The 22,840-nt window shown below is 38.3% G+C and overlaps 1 protein-coding gene across 1 annotated transcript in view; it reads left to right on the forward strand.

Annotated features, from left to right (window-relative positions):
• LOC106066317 (mRNA-decapping enzyme 1A-like) overlaps window positions 1-22,840 on the forward strand; it is an 84,608-nt gene that overhangs the window by 48,809 nt on the left and 12,959 nt on the right. Inside the window, exons 3-8 of the mRNA XM_056028059.1 lie at window positions 1,119-1,261; window positions 5,861-5,924; window positions 15,988-16,132; window positions 20,560-20,617; window positions 21,813-21,936; window positions 22,483-22,621. Coding sequence (XP_055884034.1) covers window positions 1,119-1,261; window positions 5,861-5,924; window positions 15,988-16,132; window positions 20,560-20,617; window positions 21,813-21,936; window positions 22,483-22,621 — 673 coding nt within the window. The remainder of the gene's footprint in view (window positions 1-1,118; window positions 1,262-5,860; window positions 5,925-15,987; window positions 16,133-20,559; window positions 20,618-21,812; window positions 21,937-22,482; window positions 22,622-22,840) is intronic.

The raw sequence follows: 22,840 nt of genomic DNA on the forward strand, positions 1-22,840 counted from the left end.
TCACCACCTGGGAGGTCCCTAAATTAAAAAAAAAAAAGATTTACTTCAGTTTGTATTGACTTTGGTTTTTAACTTTTAGAAAGTACAGACAAACGCCTTGTGTTTCTGCTAGTAGAAATGAAAAAAACGTGAACGTGGAATACATCTATGTCCTAACTTTCCATTCCATCATATGTCCACCTTGAGTCGATATTATGTATTGAGTCATCTAGACCCATTGGTATTCACTCCCTTGTAAGACTTGGAATACATGCACATATTGAGCACACAGCCATGCATGTTAACATCAGGCAGCCACGGAGAACAAAAAAGCAACGTTCAAAAAGCGAAACAGCTGTTTGTTATTTTCTTCACTATTCAGACACATACAATAATCAATACGTCTCAAGAAATTGAGGGGGGGGGGAGAGAAGTAGGTAATAAATAGCATAAATATTAATCTTATTTGAAATCATAAATGTACCTCCAATAATGGTATACAGAGGAATGGCTTGTATTTTTCATTTCAGGATGAATGATAATCTATCCAGTAAAACAGAAAAAGTTGCAGTTTTTGTTTTGTTTTTTTTTAATGTTTTTTTTTTTTGTTTTGGGGGGGGGGGTGTAATTTTATTTCTATCTTGATATTTGTAACGTTCTTTGTTTAAATGTTTTGTTTCACTATATCTTTCTTTGTTTTTTATATACATATTTTGTAGCAGTGGTTGGACGAACATTTGTTATGTCCCTAGCCTATTCTTTGGAGGCGCGGTGGGTGAACGGTAAACTGCTTTACTTCCGATTTGGAAGTCATGTGTTCGAATCCTGGTAAAGACTGGGATCTTCGGGCGCCTATGAATCCACCCAGCTCTTTATGGGTACCTGACATTAGCTGGGGAAAGTAAAGGCGGTTGTGCTGGCACAATGACACCCTCGTTAACCTTGTGCCACAGAAACATGACCGTTACATTCTCTGCCCTATAGATCGCAAGGTCTGAAAGGGAAACTTTTTTAGTCTATGCTTTGAATTAAAACAGCAAAAAGTTTTTCCTGTTTGAGATATTTGATCGTGTGAAACAAAGTACTAGGAACTGTCTAAGATCCATCTTAACATGTTGTTCTAATGTTCTGCTTCCCAGGTCAGCCAGCCCGTCCTATGGTCTGATGATTCTGAACAGGAAAGATTTGAACAACTTGGTCCAGCCTTTGACCAGCCAGGTAGAGTTTCACCTCAACACACCCTTCCTGCTGTTCAAGAAACTATCGGACGACTTAGAGGACGGTAAGTCTGTTTGCTTGAGTCTCGAGGACAATAGTTTCACCTTTTGAAGCTTCAAAGTAATAATAGTGATTGGAGCAGAGCTTCTCAACCCAAGTGAAATGCTTCTTGTTACCGATGTTCGTCATTGTAACCTTTGTATTCTTAAACGAGACGTCTTTTGCTTACAACTCTTCTTGAGACAGTATCTGTCCGATGGGGTAGGCACAGAGGAACAGACTGTTTTTTTTTTTAATTTTTTTTTTTTAGGTCAAGGGGGCGTCACAGAAAAAAGTTTGAGAAACGCTGGATTAGATTTTGGAATGGAAACAAAAATATTTTGAAGCTTTACCAAAATGTTGTTGTTTGCTTTTTTTTTTTTTTTGAAGTTTTGGCATGTTCCTATGTTTATTTCAATATTGAACCAAAAAGTTTTTAACTCAGATTACTATAAGGTCTCTTTGTCTACACTTGTTAACAGAGTCTTAACTAGTGACTAGTCTGACCGTATACAGCGGGGCTGTTTCTGTGTCTAAAGCGATGGCTACAAGGAACTGTCAATGCCTGGCATCTATGTGTCTTAGCTACAGCTTGTACAGACACAGCAGCGTCGGCGTAGTGAAGCCACACTTTGGCTAGGCGTTCATCGCCTCTGGCATTTTGGGGGAGAGCTCCATCCGGGGAGTGGGCGCTGGCTGCCTGTTAGAAGCGTATATGAATCCCGGAGGTTTTGGTCCGGGAGACGTGGCGGCTGTTTCGGGCGCAGAGCTATTGGAGCTCCATTAGTCCATAGACTAACACTTGAACGTACCTGACGACGTAATGTGTACCTGGCACAGGTTGTTTACCTTAAGACTAAAGTGCTGTCAGTCAGAGCAAATTTATGCTCCCCCCCCCCTTTTTTTTTCTCTCTCTCTCTGTCTTTGCTAACCACATCTTGCCTTTACCCACCCGCCCCCAATCCCAGCCTTTCACCTTGATGCAATGTCTTCCCACTTCTGCTGTTCTGTTCCTAATGCTTTCTAGTCAATTTGGTGTTTCTTTTCTTATATTGCATTACCACAACTCTGTTGTATGTGTCTTCCCAACGCTGGGTATTTTCCACTTAATCTGGGTATTTTTGGCTCCACCCGTAAATTGTCTTGTATGCACAATTGCACATGTTTACACACAAAAGAATATTTCTTCGGGCTTGCTAAGTGTATTACAGCCACATCCACAACAACTAAATAAATCAAGTTTTTGTTCTGCTCAAATGTTGCTTCCATTTTGCCTATAAAACTTTTAGCGATGGTTTAAATACAGTATATCATTAGCTGGTATTTCATACACAAAAGTAAAGCCCTTGAAAACTAGCCTTAGTTTTTTTTTGTGGTTTTTTTTTTTTTAAATCGAAAGACTACAGGGAAAAAATCTGTTCAACGTTCTGCTATTTGTAGTTCACTGCGTACTGTATAGAAACAATCCTGCTTTGAAATCTCTGCGCCCACGAGAGTGTTCTATCAATAAATACATGTTATTGTTATCCTCGAACGCAATTGAGGGGGAAAAACGCCCCCCTTTGAATACAATGGAGAGCCAGTTCAAAGCGAAGGTAATTGAGGAAATCTGTGAAACATCATCAGACTAGAGACCAAAAAAAAAAAAGTGTTCTATTGTTTAATGATCAGCTGACGATAGATTGACCTCAGCTGGGTGGAGGGAAAGGGCTGAGAATCCAATAATAAAAGTGTGGACTGAAACTCTGCTGTCTGGCAGAGTTGGTCTTGGACAAGCTCCACGTCTTCAACCATAGGAACTCCTCCCACTGTGGCAAGTAGAAAGCTTAAGGCTGATTTCAATATCTGTTCCCATTGAGTGTTAAAGGAAAGTACTTTACATAACATATGGAGCTCAGGCGCAAAAAGCGTTTTATAATTGGATGCAAGCATACCTCACGAGGTGCCAGGCCTGATATGTGCCTCTATCCCAATATGTGATCCTACTGAAGGCATTAATATTTCTTTAACCCACACGCTCTTGGTAGCTATTTATAGAAAATATTTACACCAGCGTCTCGAGATGTCCCAGATGGTATAAAGAAACATCAGTACAAGACCATAAAGAGATCTCATTACGATCTTATCAACTCTGTTGATTTTTCTAATGTTCTGTTTTGGTCAATTTCTGGTCGGTTTTCTGCAGGCGAAACTGCGTCACGTGGGTGTGTCACGTGGGCTAAAACCACAAGTCTCGAAACTTGTAGAAAAGCTAAAAATAACTCATGCCTGTCCATGAGAGCTAAACTTACATGTCGCAATAACGATAATCCAGAAATTCCTAGCTGTGTATAAAAAAAAAATACGTTGATTCTTGTAATTAATTTCAACATTATCTCTGTGGCTTTATTATTTGCACTGATCTTGGTTGTCGGTGCTTTTTTATTATACGATTATTTTATTTTGGCTATGCTAAAATGTTCAGTTCTCTGGAGTACATTTGGAGAACTGCCTGATGTGGAAACCACTGTGATTCCTTCTATGTATGCATCGTGACAAACAGAAGAACAAATGCTCTACACCGTCATTACTTCACGTAGCCTCTATTAAGCTTGAGGATTGTGTCACTATCATTACATCTAGAACTACAAGTGTCCAACTATCAGCAATGAATCAGCAATACATGCGTGACATGCTTGTATCTTGTTTAAAAGTTGATCTCTTTTACTCTTAATGTATGTGTTTAAAATGGGCCACGTCAGTCAGCTTGGTTCTAGAAAGTTCTACCGACACACAGTGTTTCTAAGCATCTCCAGGTCTCCAGCCAGCATAATGGACTTTGACAAAGTGTGTCTGTTTTTTTTTTTAATCTTTTTTTTTACCTGCTTGCAATGCCTGCCACGACCGACCCCTCTTCCGTGTGTCAAGCCAGGTCTTGTCTTTGCTGATGGTTTAATGCACTAACGGTACCACTTAGGGGCAGAGGGGCACTTCTGAATGGAGTAAACCAGGCACATTCCTGACTGTGAAATAATGCCTAGACATGCCTCGAGCGAAAAGATTTCAAATTATGCTCTCAATGGAGCCCAATTCCTAACGTTACATATACGAGGGTTTTAAAACTCATGAATGAAATGGAAATGCTCATTAAAACTGGTTTGAACGTGATAGCTCCAGACTGTTCTAACTCTACCTGACGGATTTTTATTGTAGTTTTAGACAAACAAACTTCAGAATGAATCTTCATTTCTTTTTAGATCCTTAATTACCATTGGCATTAAAACTCCTTGGTTTTTGTTTTTCAATATTGTTTTTTTTTGTGTGTGTGTAAACAATTTACCTCTAGGTAATTATGCTTCTAGAATAGCCTTGAACAGACTGTAGTGGCGATTTTTTTTGTTAATAGAAACCTCGATACTCTGAAAGTTGAGATCTGTTTGTATCCTTTGGTAGACTTGATATTTATAGAAGCTTTTCTACGTCTCACGTGATCAATGGAGGTGATAGTAGGCACAGTGCAAGGCTGCAGGTAATAATACCACACGAAATTAACCCACAAAATCTCATTTATGATGGCGGTGGACTAAACAATGGGAAGGGGGGGGGGGTGCTAGAGGGGTGAGTAGAGATTCGCTGGAGATGCCAACAACAGAAAAGAAAAAAAGCCTGTACCTTAATTTATTATTCCCGTCTCCGCGCGTGTTGAGTCATCAAAAAAATGGTGTGCTACCTACTTTTGAACCTGGCGTGTCTAGAAACGATCAGCTTTTTATGTGTGAACTAGTATTTACTCTACCTTGCTGATGCTGACACGTGTGCCAAGTTGCATGTCTTGAATCATGATATTATAATAGAGCTGTTTCCGCGTGTATAACGTACAGCGGGGTTTAAACCATTGCAGTGTTTGTATAGAAGGTGGAGAGTGACTCCATAGCTATACTGGAAGCTCTGCTGACCTTTTAATAAGTGCTCTAGATGTATCTGCTTCTTGATAGTTTCATAATCGCCTCATTATTTGTTGCCTTGTTGCTAGTCGATATATTTGTACATACGGCAATGTCACCCCCTTCCTCTGGAGCAAATTCGGATGTGTTTTTTTTTATTCACCATCCCGAGTGCCCAGGCCATTGCTTGCTTGCTTGTCAATTAAACCAACTACCTGATACTTTTTGCTTAAAAAAAAATGTTAAGTTTTGAACAGGGTAATTATATCAGCTAGCTGGAGTCTGACAGTTCGGGGATCGCTCATTTCAGCTCCAAATTTCTCTCACAGCGTTCTTCTGTCAGCGTCTTCCCAGTCCTCGCCTGTTGCTCTCAAGTATAACAAGAGAGGCCCTCCTGTTCATCATCACTAGATTTGTTTTCCTTGGACCTGGAATAGAATACTCATGAACTATATACGTATTTATATATTTTTTATATTGGAAAAGCGTGACCTTCTATTCCGTGTTCCGCTAAGTAAAGTCAGCCAGTGACAGTAAATCGTAACCTCGTTTTCACTCTGATGACCATCGGATACAAAATAAAGTACACTTAGTTCAACTCGATGTCATAGTCAAAACTAGAGCTGTTATGTTGTTGTGAGTTTTTTGTTTAGTTTTTTACTAACCCTATACAACTCTCTATTGTTTTGCTTTATTTCCAGCGATTCTAGGGATTTGGTTTGTGGACACTGGGGAGTGTATACGTCTTACAGAGAAAATTCAAAGGTGAGTTGATGGCACTGTCAGTTAGTGTCTCCATCTTCTCGAATAGTTCTCGTTGTTTTGTTTTTTGTTTTGGTCTTGTGTGCGATTTGTTTTGTTTTGTGAGTCTGTATTTTTACAATTCAGCTCCTGTTGATGTTAAATTATAATTTTGTCATTTGAAAGGCTTAAATTGTATGAGAATGTTCTAGACTATGTATACCAAGCCAGATGTACGAAATTGCCGGTAGTAAGAAATGTGAGCTTCAAAGTAAAATGTAGCTACGAAGAGTTGGACATCTTTCTTCACAGGAAGTAGATCTAGGATTGTGGGACTGCAGGGCTGATAATGCTGGAAATGCGTTTCCAACAACTTCTTTAATTTCTAACAGTCATCTCGAAATGTCAAAATTCGACACGTCCCCAATTAGCCTTGATCACGTCCGACAGCCCTATACACAGTAGTTCACAATGGTATACACTGAATAGACATGAGACTCTCAATCCTCGTGAATGTTTATCTTTGATCTTCGCCCAGTGATAAAACAAAATAGCAGGTTCACAGTAGTGAGACCCACATCTACAATTATAACAGGTTCATTAGTGAGACGCATATGCACAATTATAGCAGATTCACAGTAGTGAGACGCACATGTACAATTATAGCAGGTCCAGTGTGGTGAGACCCACATGCACAATTATAGCAGATTCACAGTAGTGAGACGCACATGTACAATTAAAGCAGGTTTACTCTAGGTAAAGGCAGAAAGCGTAGAGGAGGTCCGAGGCTGTAAAGTGCAGGTATATAATAAAAATAGATCCGCCCTTGTGAACAGCTAATAATGATTTAGAGAAAGAATTATTTCAAGTCACACTTGTCAGACAAAAGGTAGAAACAATTGACATTGTCAAATCACGCTTGTCAGAAGGTTGAAACACACATTTTTGGCCAAAAACTGAGTTTCCATTTCTCGTGCACATTGTGAAAGGTAAGAGATCAACGCCTGCAGTACTTTGACGTCATGTGCGTCATTGACACCTAGCAGTGTAAGCTGGGAACATTGCTCACATACAATCACTCAACCGGTGGAAATTTGCCTGAAGTCTGACAGCGTCAAGAAGCACTTTCCTTCTTTCTTGTAATATACATAGCAAGCTCTGTGTTGGCCTTTGCATAGTTTCCCGAGCTGGAGATGTGAATAGATCATTGTGTATACTTAGCTGCATTGGCCACGATGTCAACTTAGCGTGCTCTCAGCTCTATTTGTTTAGAAGCCTGTAAAACAAACGACACAAGCCAAGCTCTGTCTGCTAGTTTCGTCTCTAGGGACATTTGCGGTCTGTCAGTCCATGCTCTATGATTAGTGGCGAAATTTTAACAGTGAAACTGCTTGCAGCTCAACAGCAGGAGTCATCGCATTGAATTGGTTTGGTAAAACAATATTACTTTATTGAAAAAGAAAACCACGAATACTTTCAACCTTTTTTAAATCCATTTTTTTTTCTATCGTTCATTAGTTAAGAGTAATCCAGGTTACAAAAAGTTATAAGCTTTATAAAGGAGGAATGATCTCTTTGTTATAAAAAAAAATTTGTGTTACTTGTTTTTCTTCAACTGTGACTCTTAGTCAGGCAGATAGTCTAGTCACAACGTGGACAGTTGGAGGTGAAAGATACATTGAGGCTTTCATTCAATAGAAACAATATTTAACGGGTTAGTTATATGGAAATGGAACAACATGCTCACAGCTGACCATTAGGCCTACATATACTTTTTATTCCAATTGCCTTCAACTTGTCAGTTGCCAAATTTCTGTATAAAAACATACGAAATGGAATCGGCGGCCGTAGAGCATTCATTCACACCATTGACTTTTAAGCATCTAGCAGCTATTTATTTAAGTTAATGTTGTTATTTTACCCGGTAGCGTTCTATTATGTAGAATATTACAAGCAGGCATATCCCTAAAGATGAACAAATATATTGTCAGAAGAATGTGTTATGACACTTGATTCATTACATCTGCATCAAAGCTTCGCTAATGAAAGGCGAAAGCTCGATTGATATCAATACCTACATCTTGGTCGGACATATAATTTGCCTGTTTCTGGGGCGCCTGTTTGTAGTAGACCATCTATTACAATGATCTTAGCAGGCCTACAGGTTACCTATTGGAAATGATTGTGTATGAAATTATATTACATCAGTATCTCGGTTCTCGACTAAACTTTGTTCCAGACGTTTTAGGCCATAGTAGGAAGCGAGGTCTGAAAGCGAGACCAATCGTTATATAAGGCCTCAATACTGACCTGCCGTATAGACCTGTGATGTGGCAACGAGCTATTGGTCTCCACTGCCCACAGGCGATGACGTTGCGGGTTAAGTGTTCAAGTCTACTAGAACGGTTGGTCTCGCTGAAACACTCTGTGGCAGTTTTCATCTTTCGCGATTATTTTCCTTTTTCACTTCAATAGTCGCTCTGACTGACTTCCCCTTCTGTTCACTGATGACTTGCTTTGCACCCTTTGACGAAGATTAAGATTGATCTATTCAACTTTATGACAGAAATAATAATACAATAAAAATGAGCGCCAAGCACAACGTTCCGACAGTTCTTCCAATGGCAGACGGAATCAAACTGACGGCCTGAAATCAACGCGCTCGCTCGAACAGTGTTGGCCTGTTTGTCCCTGGTTTTTTGAAAATCTTTTTGGCTTCAGAGACATTCTGGACTCAAATATTTCCATATGTATATATATTTATATTTATTTATTTTATTTTTTTTTTAGCCTTCTTTGCTTTTAAGTTTTCTTTCTTGTTCTATTGGAGTGGAACATTTTCGCGATTGACTTACACCTGACTGATGTGAGGTTTGAAGCTTGACAGAATATTTTGCCCTCAGTAAATGCGAGGAATGTCCAGTCTGGTCCATGCTTCTACTCTCTCGAGCTCTACATGAGCAGTGGGAGCAAGGTGTTGATTGTATACCCAGTCAAGTTCGTTGTGGTGTTTCAGTGTCTAAAGTCTGCGGCTGGTGTTTCAGTGACTAAAGTCTGCGGCTGGTGTTTCAGTGACTAAAGTCTGCGGCTGGTGTTTCAGTGACTAAAGTCTGCGGCTGGTGTTTCAGTGACTAAAGTCTGCGGCTGGTGTTTCAGTGACTAAAGTCTGCGGCTGGTGTTTCAGTGACTAAAGTCTGCGGCTGGTGTTTCAGTGACTAAAGTCTGCGGCTGGTGTTTCAGTGACTAAAGTCTGCGGCTGGTGTTTCAGTGACTAAAGTCTGCGGCTGGTGTTTCAGTGACTAAAGTCTGCGGCTGGTGTTTCAGTGACTAAAGTCTGCGGCTGGTGTTTCAGTGACTAAAGTCTGCGGCACGTCAGCCTTGACTCATCAAGTTGTAAAACACTATCTACTTTTTTCTCTGGAACTGAAACTGCACCCTGACGCGGCGGGTATACCTAGTTGCTTATGTGGATAAATATAAACTTAGACGGCATAGCTTCTCTCTTGTTCTTGCCATTGTTATCTAGTCTTTAATAGAGTAAGAATAATGGTGTGGTTTTGTTTTGGTGTTGAAATATGAATGGACCCATTTTATCTTCAAATCAAATGTTACCTTCCGTTGGTAAGCGTGCCATAACGATTTGTATGACCCAAAGAAACTTTTGGTTTTCTTTATTTATTTGTTCAGTCATCACAAAACTATCCAAACAAAACAATAAAATGGTGTCATTTTGTCCAAGGTTAGTATTTGCTTTCTCTAGATCTGTATCGTTGAACCGTGACAGCAACTGTCACGTTCGTTGGTTGATTGACACATTACTTGAGCTCAATCTATGGGACCTTTTGTTTTTATAATACCTCTCTTCAATTCACTCCTTCATAGAGGGGTTGCGGACGCTGATCTCAAAAACGGCTCTGACGATTTTCCTAGAACTGTAACTGTTGATGCAGATAGCTGAGAAAAAGAATTACTAGCTGGTTGTATTTTTAATGTTTTTCCTGTTTCTCTCGTCATTAGAAATTATTGCCAGTGTCTAAGCTGTGTTTGTATTGAAGGAATTATTTGGCTTTGAAAAGCTTATGGACAAAAAAAGGCTCGAAAAAAATGTAAACCTGACCAGATGGGTTGAATTTGAGTTTAGCCCGGTCTAAGCTTCTTAACGAAACACATTTTTGTGTATTTTTCTTTCCCTAAACTCCGTGTTTACACCTGGACGTCTGCCTAGCGCCCATCACTTGTGTCCCCGTTTCCTCGGCCCCAACCTGGCGTTATTTTTATAACTCTGCAGTGGCTATGTGGTAAGACGCTTTGCTTCTGAACCGGGGGTCCGGTTTCGAATCTTGGTGAGGACTGGGATTTTTTTTTTATTTCGCGATCTCTAGGGTGGCCTCTGGGTCCGCCCATTAATTGGTACCTGGCATTAGTTGGGGAAAAATAAAGGCCATTGGTTTTTGTGTTGGCCACATGACACCATCGTTACCGTGGGCCATGGGCCACAGTGACATGTGACCTTTACATCATCTGTTTTATAGTTCGCAAGGTCAAAAAGGGGGAACTTTACTTTATTTCACTTCAATTGTATAGAGTGGTTAACATCATGAGCGGCTGTATGTTTTGTTTTGTTTTGTTTTTTTTTTGCTTGTTTGTTTGTTTTTTGTCTTTGTTTTTAGTGTAAATTTATAACACTTTAGTCGCAGCTCAAGTCACTGTTCCCCTTTCAGACCTGGCGATCTATAGGGCAGATAATGTTACGGTCACCTGTTTCTTTGGCCAACGGTTAACGAGCAAGGTGTCATGTGGCCAGCACAACGACCATACTTTCTCCAACTAAAATTAGGTATCCAATAATATCCATTAGAGCTGGCTGACGCGGAGATATAGTCGGCATAGTGAAAAAAATGACAATCTTTTATTTCGACAACTTTTGATAATCTTATCGCGCTGAAATCTCGCTCGTAAACTCGTGCTGCCTGACCAACACGTAGTATACACATTTCAGAAAGATCGCTTCATTAATTTTTGGATTTTTTTTTTCATGTGCCGTTTAACTCTATAATGACATCTATGGAACTCAAGAGTTGAAGATAATTTACTTCCTAGTCCAAACCTACCGCAGGATGATGGGGGATGGGAGCGGGCAGGGTATGAACCCGGCACAATGGACAAGTCTGAACAAAAGTCCAGCTTGCATACCAGGCAGCAACCCTGGGACCTTGAATACATTATACTTTACATATGAATTCGTTATTAGTTTTAATTACATTTCAAATTCATGGATGAAGTAGGAATTTTTTTTTTTTTTTACTCATCTTCGTTTCTGAAGGCCTACAGCCTTTGTTTACTGTCTGTATGGAACTTTGAAAGCTCAACTCATTCTAACCCAGGACCAAACTTGAATTGGTGTTGTTTGTAGTTACGCTGGCATGTTCAGATCAGCTCCGCTGTGAATTAGCCTGCTATTTCTGGCTGATAGTAATGTGTATTCAAAGCAACGCTGCTGTGGCTAATGTCTGGCAGATCGCTTGAACTGTAAACTGTGAAACAAATCACAGCCCCTGGCTTCCTAGTTTCATTTCTCTTTGTTTTCGTTTTTTCAAGCTATGGCCCGCGGTGCATGTCACTCGTAGCAGTGGTTCTCAGCCCGTTAGTAATGGCGCCGTGCTCTACTAATATTCCGTCATTAAGACTTCACGTGGTGCTATATATATCTTCGCCTACTAGGAAGTGACCTTGAGGAAGATCAGCCATGGCTGTAATAGGATTTAGGTCCTCTGCTAACATGTGATATCACAAAGAACTTGACTCTTTATTTAAATCAATTTTATTCCTTTGATTATCTGGGTGCAGAACTTTATAGAAGGTCAACATGTCGTAGATCTGTCTTCTCTTTCAACTCCTGGCAACATATTCTGGCAAAGTTTCACGCGACACAGTCTTGGGGTGACGTTTCCGCCTCATTCTTGAAGTCACGTGACAAGAAAGCGTAACACTAAGAGGATTGCTCGAACCCGTCTCCCCGACATTTTTTATCATTCTCAGACAACGCCGCCTTAGCTTGGTTCATGCCCATCGTCCAACGTATTCCCAAAGTCATCTTCTATGGGCGACTTGCTCTTGGCACAATGAAAACTGGTCGCCTCCATCTTCGATATAAGAATGTAAAAGATCTCTAAGCGGTGTGGACATCGATGTTGACCTCTGGGCAGACATAGTCCTAGACCGCACTATGTGGAGAGAAATGATGACAAGGATTGCACGGTCAAGACGCGATGACCTCAGCCTCGAAAGAAACGCGAGCCAAACGAACTAACACTTATCCAACACTTATCCAACACTTATCCAGACGCCAATTTTTACCTTTGATTGTATGTCGGCGGTAATGTTTGTCCAAAAAAATCTTGACTCCCAAAGCCGTAAGAAGTCCATGAGACGAGTCATACTCGTTCTAGACGGAAGAAGCCAACTGGCCCAAGGAAATCTTCCTGCTCAAATGTTCTCTAAGAAAATAGCATTGCCCTGGATGAAAAAAAACAACAACGAAAAAAAACTTTTCAACTCTCATTAAGAATATCAATGATGCCGAATGATGCCACGATGTACAACACAGGCTGCGAAGACCTTGTGTGTATTTATGTTTTTTTTTAAATTTATTTATTATTTATTGTAAGACCTGTGACTTCTGATGTGTTTTTAAAGTAGCGGTCCATTAAAGCGCCTTGCTAATTGATACTGATTGGAGTTGTTCACTATCAAGCTTCAGTAGAAAACATCCAAAGACGTTTTGGCGGGAGATCTTGGCAGAGTTTTTTGTTATTTCCATCGTGACTCTACTGGCTACGTTACATCTTGTTACCGAGAAGTGTAGCACTATCTGTTTGTGTAGCGCTAAGTCTAAGATATTAGCCTGAAATGAAGGTGCTTTTGTGTGTTTGTGTGCGCGCGCGCGCGAAGTGCTGAGTTTGAGCAGACGTGTGTTCCTAGTTTGTTGTATTATCTATCGCTTATTGGATTTGTTTCGTCAACTGATTTGGAATAGTTCTAGTTTTTTGTTGTTGTTTTTTTGGTCAAAGTTTTACATATGCTCCAGAAACAGCGTTTCTGGTTCCCAAGTGTTTACACCTCCCCAGGCGTTATCTAAATCAGGCCCATCAAACTCAAAATAATGATGATTAGGATCGGGCCCTGCGCTGATGATCAGCAAGGGGGGAGCCTGAGCTGGTCTGCCGTTTCTGGCAGCACCTCTGTTAGACCGTCCTTCATAATCGTGCACTTGTAGGCTTCACATACAAATTGTTCGAGTTTTGCTTTAATGTTGAAAGAATGGTCTTCATTGTTTCTATTTGATTTGATCTTGTAGCTTTATTCATCAGTTAAGCAGGCGTAAGTGCTTCCGTTCAAGAAAACGCTGGTGGAATGTGAGCTGTAACCTGAGGCTTAGAGCTTGTACATCAATGGGGAGCATCAACCGCTCCAATATCTTCAAATAGGACAAACTGGCAAGAGAACCTTGGCCAGAGATTGGACTTAACGTTGTAATTAGAAACAAATCTGGACTTCAAATCAAATTCTTCAATCTTTATTGTCTGAATAAACATGTACATTGTGAGAGGATTTTCAAAATATAAAATACATTTCTTTACATTTTGGGTTTTTAAAAAAAGAGGGTGGTTAAGTGGTTGAAAGAAGGCGCGATGGCTGAGTGGTAAAGCGCTTGGCTTCTGAACCGGGGGTCCCGGGTTCGAATCCTGGTGAAGACTGGGATTTTTATTTCGGGATCCTTGGGCGCCTCTGGGTCCTCCCAGCTCTAATGGGTACCTGACATTAGTTGGAGAGAAGTAAGTAAAGGCTGTTGGTCGTTGTGCTGGCCACATGACACACTCGTTAACCGTAGGCCACAGAATCTGATGACCTTTACATCATCTGCCATATAGACCACATGGTCTGAAAGGGGAAATTTACTTTTAAGTTGTTGAAACCTCCATAAAAGCACGTCACCAGCCAGTTTGGCACGCCTTTCAGCTACTTTTGATCTCTCCATCATTGCTGTACTGCTCATCACTGTCAGATTTCTTCTCATCAGTAAAAATGTTGTCATCATCTAATAAAGAGTGTAGGTGTGCTAATGATTTGCATAGTGTGTGTGTGTGAGCCTCGTTATGATAGTAGAGCGAGTACACCCCATTCCCTTGGAGAGTGAGTCACTTACTGCCGAACATATGGTAGGCCATCACCTTTGACCTTTGCTCAGTCCAATAACAAGACAAGAAAAATGAAGTGACTTGATGACAGAGATAGGCGCAAGCACCACTCAGTTTCTGGCGGCGGGAACTCGAGTAGCTTTATTTGGTGGATACATGATAAGGATTTTGGAAAATAAACTCCTAGTTAACCGGCGGATAGGATAGGCTGCTAGTTCTTTCTTGGCTGGCAACACTTGGGCAACATCTGACATGAGTGAACTTCATTATTCTTGTGTTTCTATCGATTTCTGGTCTGCCTTTCTGGTTGGCATCTGAAATGAGCAAACTTCTTGAATTATTTAACAATGTGGATTTGTTGAGTATTCTGACAAGTCATTCTTCAAAGTGAACGCATGAATGAACTATGGTAATTGCCTCATGAGCGTTTCACCAATTGGACACCCTCCACGCCCCACTACCCCCCACACCCCCATTTGCCCACCAAAATAAATATAAATAGTGCTACCATAAATTACTTTTGTGTCCGTTTAGATTTTCCGTTCCTACTTCGGGGAATTCCCATTGATTGATTCGTAGACATATCTTACCAATGACCTTGGAGTAGACTTTAGGCCTTTGTGCTTACAGTCAGTTTTATTTCGACATTCTGCTGGGATGTAAGCTGATCTTAATTTGTTCTACAGTAACTGTGAGCCAACTAATATTTTGAATGCTTATTTTAGTAAAAGGTTTCTTTTTTTTTTTTTTTTGGTAAAGGCTTGTCCTATAGAATGGTACTCTTAAGTTAGTCTCGAGTTCTGCACTTCTAGAGCCCAAGTGCTGTCCATATGTATCACACATCTACCTGTTGACTCATAGGACACCAGGTATTCAGGTGTGTTGAGGGTCAATTACCCACATACACATGATGGGGCTTTTAGTTCTTCAGCATCCCAGATGTCTATAAGTTGCCACCATTTAGTTTTGTTTAGGTGAATATGTTTATTTGTATGCTTAGTTGAATGTTTATTTGTATGTTTAGTTGAATGTTTATTTGTATGTTTAGCTGAATGTTTATTTTTATATGTTTAGCTGAATGTTTATTTGTATGTTTAGCTGAATGTTTATTTGTATGTTTAGCTGAATGTTTGTTTTGTTTTTTGTATGCTTATTTGAATGTTCAGTTGTATATTTAGTTATGTGTTCAGTTGTGGGTGATTGGAAACCTTTCATAAGATGGTAAAACTTTGACCGGCAATAATAACTTTTGTAATTGAAAAAACAGAAATTAAGTATTAGATTTAATGATCTCAAAATAAAACTAATGCAATCTAGATTTCTGAAGTTAGAGTAATTTTATTTGGTTCAATCCACATTAAAAGATGTTTTGAAAATATATTTTTCAAATCCCTGAAATCTTGAAAGTCATCTTTATAATCCCTGAAATCTTGAAGACATCTTCATAATTCCTGAAATCTTAAAAGTCATCTTCATAATTCCTGAAATCTTGAAGTCATCTTTATAATTCCTTAAATCTTGAAGACATCTTCATAATCCCTGAAATCTTGATGACATCTTCATAATTCCTGAAATCTTGAAAGTCATCTTCATAATTCCTGAAATCTTAAAGTCATCTTTATAATTCCTTAAATCTTGAAGTCATCTTCATAATTCCTGAAATCTTTAAGTCATCTTCATAATTCCTGAAATCTTGAAGTCATCTTTATAATTCCTGAAATCTTGAAGTTGTCTTCATAATTCCTAATATTGTCTTGCTTCTAATCAGTCAGTGAATAGAACCTCCTAGCACAATGACAAAATGAAGAAATCTGTTTGGCTGAACCATATTCTTGTACATGTATCCTGGTGTCCGGTATTGTAAATGCCTGTGCATTCTTCTATTTCAGCATACTGCATGAAGTGTCTGGAAGGAGTGAAGAGAAGAGTTCTCTCCCTGAAAGTCACACTTCCCGTGCAGCAATGCTGGATGGTAATGTTGGCCCTGGACAAAACATCCTCAGCTTGTTGAGCAATGCTCAGAAAACGTACGAGGTGAGCACTGGATATACTAATGATATATTGGCAGTACAGAATCTAGTTTCCTACTTGAATAACGCCTGTGTGGTGTGTATTTCTTTTTCTCTACCCACGTATCTCAATGTATATCCTGGCTGTCCCATCAACTTTCTAGAACTAATTTGTCTTAGTAGCACAAGTTTGTGCTGGCTGCTTTGTGGCTTTACCAACTCTTTGACTTTTGTATTAGTGTTTCTCATAATTTTACAATTAAGGAAAATTTCCCCTGTTTTCTATTGTCATTTCAGACATGTGTTCAGCTAGTAATTAGTTGTTTAGTTGACCTCTTATCACATTGTCCTTCTTCAGCCATTCTTATGACACATCTATCTATTAGTATTTCCACGTCTTTTTTTTTAGTAATTATGACATCAAATTATGTTGTTACTTTACTTTTGCAGGAAGTCATTAGTCTAGTAGAAAAAAATGTAAACTGTTAAAGTGTGTCTATTGTTTATAGGGGTGCACCATGGCTGAGTTGTAAAGTACTTGGCTTCCAAACTGAGGGGTCCCCTGTTTTGAATTCTGGTGAAGACTTAGGAGTCCACCCTGCTCTAGTGGGTACCTGACGTTAGTTGGGGAAAAGTAAAGGTGGTTGTTCGTTGTGCTGGCCACATGACACCCTTGTTAACCATTGCCCACAGAAACCGTTGACCTTTACACATCTTGATGAAACTACAAAAAAATCAAACAAAGCATTAGGATTTATTAAAAGAAATTTCTATAAATCAAATAAGAACATAAAACTAAAATGTTATTTAACCTTCGTTAGGCCAATAATAGAATATGCATCCTCCGTTTGGGACCCCTCAACTCAAGAAAACATTAAGAAACTGGAACAGACACAAAATAGAGCAGTGAGATTCATAACAAACGAATATTCACATTTGACTAGAGTAACACCTTTAGTAAAATCACTAAATTTAGAAAGCCTTCAGGACAGAAGGCTCAAAAGTAAAGTAGCAATCATACATAAAACACTGAACCATAATCTTCAAATACAAAAACAAAATTTAATAAAATACTCTGAAAGACACAAAGATAAAGGCACATTCCTCGTCCCATATGCTAGGACAAATTTGTACAAATACTCCTTCTTTCCTAGTGCTATTAGAGCATGGAATGGGTTGCCTGAGCTAGCCAGGAAAACCAGTGACTTGGCAGAATTTAAGTCATTGGTTAATATGCATGACTGAATGCATGATGCGTAGGACGTAATCATCTTTTTTTTTTGAAGTAACGTCTGTATTATATAAGATAAGATCTGCCCTATAGATCCCAAGATCTGAAAGGGAATTTTTTTTTACTTTAATTGTTAATCCATTAGCTGATAACTGACTTGCAATGAGCTGACAACTGACTTTGGATGAGCTGATAACTGACTTTGGATGAGCTGACAACTGAATTGCCTGACAACTGACTTTCATTTTAATGTGAAAAGAAGAAAGAGAGATATGGATTTAAGAGTTATTACCCCTTCCCCATATTTTTTCTATAAACTCATCAGGTCATCTTATTCTTATAAGTTTCTGACATTACTTCTGAAAATAAAATATTACATCCTAAACTCCCTTACAGGGGGCAAGATGGCTGAGTGGTTAAGTGCTTGGCTTCTGAACCTTGGACCTGGGTTTCAATCTTGGTTAAGACTGGGATTTTGAATTTCAGGATTTTAAGGGTGCTTCTGAGTCCACCCTACTCTAATGGGTACCTGAGTTTAATTGGGGAAAATAGAAGCAGTTGGTCATTGTGCTGACCACATGACACCCTGCTCATTAACTGTTGCCCATAGAAACAGATGACATTAATATAATCTGCGCTATAGACCACAAGGTCTGAAAGGGATACTTTACTTTATATTCCTTTGCTGTTTAGCTTGATGGTCATAACCTGTGGGATTAGTTGGGATGGCATGTTTATTTTGCCACTTACTGCTAGTGTTCCATCAAATTAATGATTATGTTAGTGTTTAGTTGAAAATCCAGAAAATTTAAAGCAGCATCCAATTTCTTCACTGCTGTCATGATTCCGCCCAATAGTAAAAGTATTTACGTTATAAACTATACAACATAACCCTGGGTAGTTCTTAAAACAAAAGTGTAGGAAGAAGCTTAACACTGTCACTGAAGACAGATACAGTAACTCAGGTAGTAGAATCCAGTTTGGCATGTTTCTATGTCCACAAACTCAAACTAAAAGCCCTGTACTGTTTGTTTTGACTGTTAGACACAGCGACAGAGAGAGTTGTCTATTCTGCTCATGTTCTGTCAATGTCTAAGTATTAACCATGTTCTGAGAGTGTAGAATGATCAACTCACTTAAGGCAGCTCATCATCTTTTTAAAGTATGTTTTTCTCCTAGATGCAGCATACCTGAACCTTTATCTCTGCCACAAAATGAGTCAGTTTACTTAACTCTGAAATGACTTTTATCTTTTGAGCAGGAAAATGAAAAAGTTTTAATCTCTTTACTTTTTCTAGGATAAACAAATTGTGACGTTTATTGATAGTTCTTGTTCTACCTTCTGTTAGGTCGTTGCAAACTTCCCTCAACTGAACGACTTCATGATTTCATTTTTGAATAATTGGAATAAGTCAGACCTTCTTTCTTATCTTATCTTATCTTATAAGATAAAGACGTTACTTTAAAAAAGAAGATGATTACGTCCTATGAGTGTCCCTAGATCAATCTAGTCATGTATCTATGACTTAAACTCTGCCAAGTCATTGGTTTTCCTGGTCAACTCAGGCAACAACCCAGTTTGCGTTTTGTTCAACCAATTAGGTCTATTTTAAACTTTTGTAGCGTTGGCATTTATTCTATGATAAAACAATTTTCTTTTCTTTTTTAAACTAAGCCTTCAATTGGTTGAAACCATGAGCACACTGACCTAGGGGGAAAAAAAACAACTTAGCACAACTGCCCCCAACTAGTACAACTTCTAATTACACTTCAACTGTGGGCTTGTTCTGTCTACCCCAAATTAGTGAATACCAATTAACTTCTAAGAAATATTGTCAATAGCATGTGTTAGGTAGTTTTAATGGTAGAAACAATAAACAACATGTTAACATTTCAACAATCAACAGTTAATTTTCACTAGTGCTAAACATAGCCAAGGTAGTTAGCAATAAACAGTAATCTTTCCAAAAGAAAGTTCTGGATTGTTCTTGTCTGTTGGAGAGGCTTATTTTAGGGGGTATAAATAACAAGAGTGGAATCAGTCAATTCTTTTCAAGCTTCATGTTCAGTTTTCTTTGCTGTCTACTAATGAGCTGAAGTTTTAATGTGTTTCTAATGTGGGCTCATGATTTCTCCTGGGAGAAGTAAAATGTGTTATTTCATAAAAGCAAGTCTGTTTATTTTTTCTCCTAAACAAGATTCTCGGCATACTTTGGAATTCGGGTCATTAGATTTATCTTCTAAAAATAGCAAGACATATTCACCACATGATTCCATTGTAACAAATATCAACACAGCTATTTCTATCAGCTCACTTACCTACTATTTAGTAATATAACAACTTTTGGCTTAAATATATTTTTTTTTAACTTTTAAGAATCAAAATAATGAAGAGAAATCCCAAAGTCTCAGTGCTCAGAAACTTGAGGAAAATTGACCAAATGTTCACATTTCTTGCTTGCACATTATAGCATTGAAAGTGTGTGAATAGGTTTTCATAGTGGGAATATAATGTGTCAAATTTTTAAATAGATTTTCCCCTTTCTTTTAGTTTTAATCAAGCTTACATTTGCTAGTGAGCAATTCTAAAGATTGATTGCTTTAAGAAAGAAAATATATGTTGGGACAAGTATCTGATATCTAAAACATGTAGGGACAAGTATCTGATATCTAAAATATGTTGGGACAGGTATCTGATGTCTAAAACATGTCTACTTTCTAACTTTAACAAATATCAATTCATTAAGTTTGATTTTTGTTTTCTGGGACAAGTATCTGATGTCTAAAACATGTCTACTTTCCAACTTTAACAAATATCAATTCATTAAGTTTGATTTTTGTTTTCTGGGACAAATATGTGATGTCTAAAAGTAGACTGTTTTGTTTTTTTGTTATGAAACTCTATATTGCCCCGCAGTTTGTACTGGGTTATTGGAAAAATGTTTTTTTGTTTAAACTTTTTTAAGAAGAAATGTATATACTGAAAATCAAACTTGGACTGAAATCATTAGATTGCTTGTAAAAATGAATTAGAATTAGATCAAATAAATTCAGTTTCACATAGTTTTAAAAATGAATTAGAATTAGATCAAATAAATTCAGTTTCACATAGTTTTTACATTGTGATTGATTCAGTGTTGATTGCTTTATTTCAAAGAGCATTAACCTGTGACTTGTATAAATGATGATGCAATGGCGTCTTTTTTTTTGTTGTCCAACAGCAAGAACATGGCGCTTCCTATGAACAAGTCGACCCGAGACCAATTAAACATCCAAGCGGTAAGTTTCAAACAGCATTCTATTTTTTTTTTGTGTTCTTTTCTGTCACCATTTTATGTGTTGTTCATCAATGTGCATTGTAAGTCTTTATTGTTTGGTTATTGCTCTTTGTACCTCCTTCACCTTTCCCTGCCCTTATTGTCTTGGACCGTTCGAACACCATAAACGTTCTTAGGACCATCGTTTTCCATTCCTCTCTGTCTTTTACCTTGGATCGAACCTCTTTCAATGGCAGGGCAGTCCTGTACCACAGATCTTAATTATTTACTTAATTTGTTACATTTGATGGACTATCTCAATAGATTATTAAGATTAATGATTAATTTAATTATGCTTTCTTTTAATTGTGACTGTTATTAACTGATGTGTTTCATTATCCATGATATGCTGTATGTTTGATTGTTATTGCTTTTGTTGTTTTTGTTTTCTCATGCAACAAGAAATAGTTTTTTTTTATCCAAAGCATGATAAAATAGCTCAAATTTCATGCTGGTATTAATATTTTATATAAGATAAGATAACTTTTATAGATCCAATGAAATGGAAATTTGGTTTGACTACAATTGACAACCTCAGCATAACTACTGTACAATAACAATATAGATGCACATACGAATGACATTCACACACGAAAAACACATACACATAACTAGCGCTTTATAAATAGACTTCTAAGTACTTCTCGATGACGACAGAATGTTAATTTTTAATGTTGGTCATCCAGGGTCTATTATTACTGAATGTTTTAATTTTCTTCTTTGGTACAATCATGGATGTACGAATTAACAGTTGTGGAAAGTTCATCTGTCTGGGCAGTTGTTTACAAACATGTCCGAATCTGTTTGCTCCAAACAACTTTGTAGCTGTAAAACAGCGTTGTCAGACCATGACTGGATGGACTGTACTTCGGGTTTTGTTGTTTTTAAAACTGGTTTGTATGTGGGTGGAAGATGGATCATTGTGTGGTCTGATTCTCCGAGGGGAAATAACGATTGAGATGTGTAGGCTTTTTTTATGTTGCTATAACACATGTCCAAGGTTTTATCATGCAGTGTGGGACAGTCAACATATTGAGTATATGTTAGCAAGTGTTGAGCTAACGAAAGATGATTGAAATCTCCCTTTATATTTTAGACTATACTTTAATATGACAAGTTTGTACATTATGCCTTTCTTAAATTTAATGTTACTGTAGGCGATGCATCAGGAATGTCACAGATCTCACTGGATGACCTATTTAGAACTGTTAACCAACATTCTGCCAAAGCAGGGATGGTGGACACTGGCACAGATACTGTCAAGAATCCTGTGTATGCCAGGTCAGTGTGACATAAATAGTTTTAGAATTATAACTTTTTTATGTGTGTTAGTGTCTTAAAGGTTATAAAAATGTGAACCTCACGCTGTATGTCTCAACATAGCTTTAGTTGTGTCTGTGCGCTAAGTCGCTGATCTCAAAGAGAGAAAGAAAAGAGGAAAATGATGCTCTCAGCACTGTAGAAGAAATAGGAACAAAAAAATGTATTTGCTTTCTTATCAGCAGTGTTGAAATAAAAATGAATATAGATAGATATTTTGTTTGTATTCTTTAATATTCTCTATCAAATCTTAACTGAAACATTTTCGTATGTGCGATGGCATGTTGAGCTTTGATTCAGTTAAATCAACATCCGACCAGTTCATCCAACCTAAATTTTCCCCAGTACATAAACCTCTTTTATCTTCCTGAAAACATCCCCCCCCCCTTTCCTTTCTTTATCAAAACTTTTGAGTGTGCACCACCCTGTTGAAAGATAATGTCCAATGAGGGGCAGGGCTTATTTTTTATAGTATCCCCCCCAACGTCTGTCTGTGTATATCTTCAGATCTATATCAGTGACGGAAGTGGAAGCTCAGGCAGTGGTGAAGCAGCCAGACACCAGACATCCTATACTCAAGTTGATTTCATCTAAGACTGTGGAGGAAATTGAGAAGCAGCATTTAGAGGAGCACAAAAGGTTAAAGGTGAGACTGGAGCTTTGATACTCACACATGGGGAGGGGAGGGGTCTAAAACTGATCCCCCCCCCGTAGGATCTGAAGCTAGTGTCATGTTTCCTTGTATGTGTTGTGTTGTTAGTCAAGTTGGACAATGTTTCAAAACTTTTGAGGGACAAAATTGGTGTGAGCGTTTAGTGCTATCTTCATAGAAAGAAAATGTTTAGTATAATCTTCATAGAAAGAA

The sequence above is a fragment of the Biomphalaria glabrata genome, chromosome 4 (assembly GCF_947242115.1).
Source record: "Biomphalaria glabrata chromosome 4, xgBioGlab47.1, whole genome shotgun sequence".
In the NCBI taxonomy this organism is placed as follows: domain Eukaryota; kingdom Metazoa; phylum Mollusca; class Gastropoda; family Planorbidae; genus Biomphalaria; species Biomphalaria glabrata.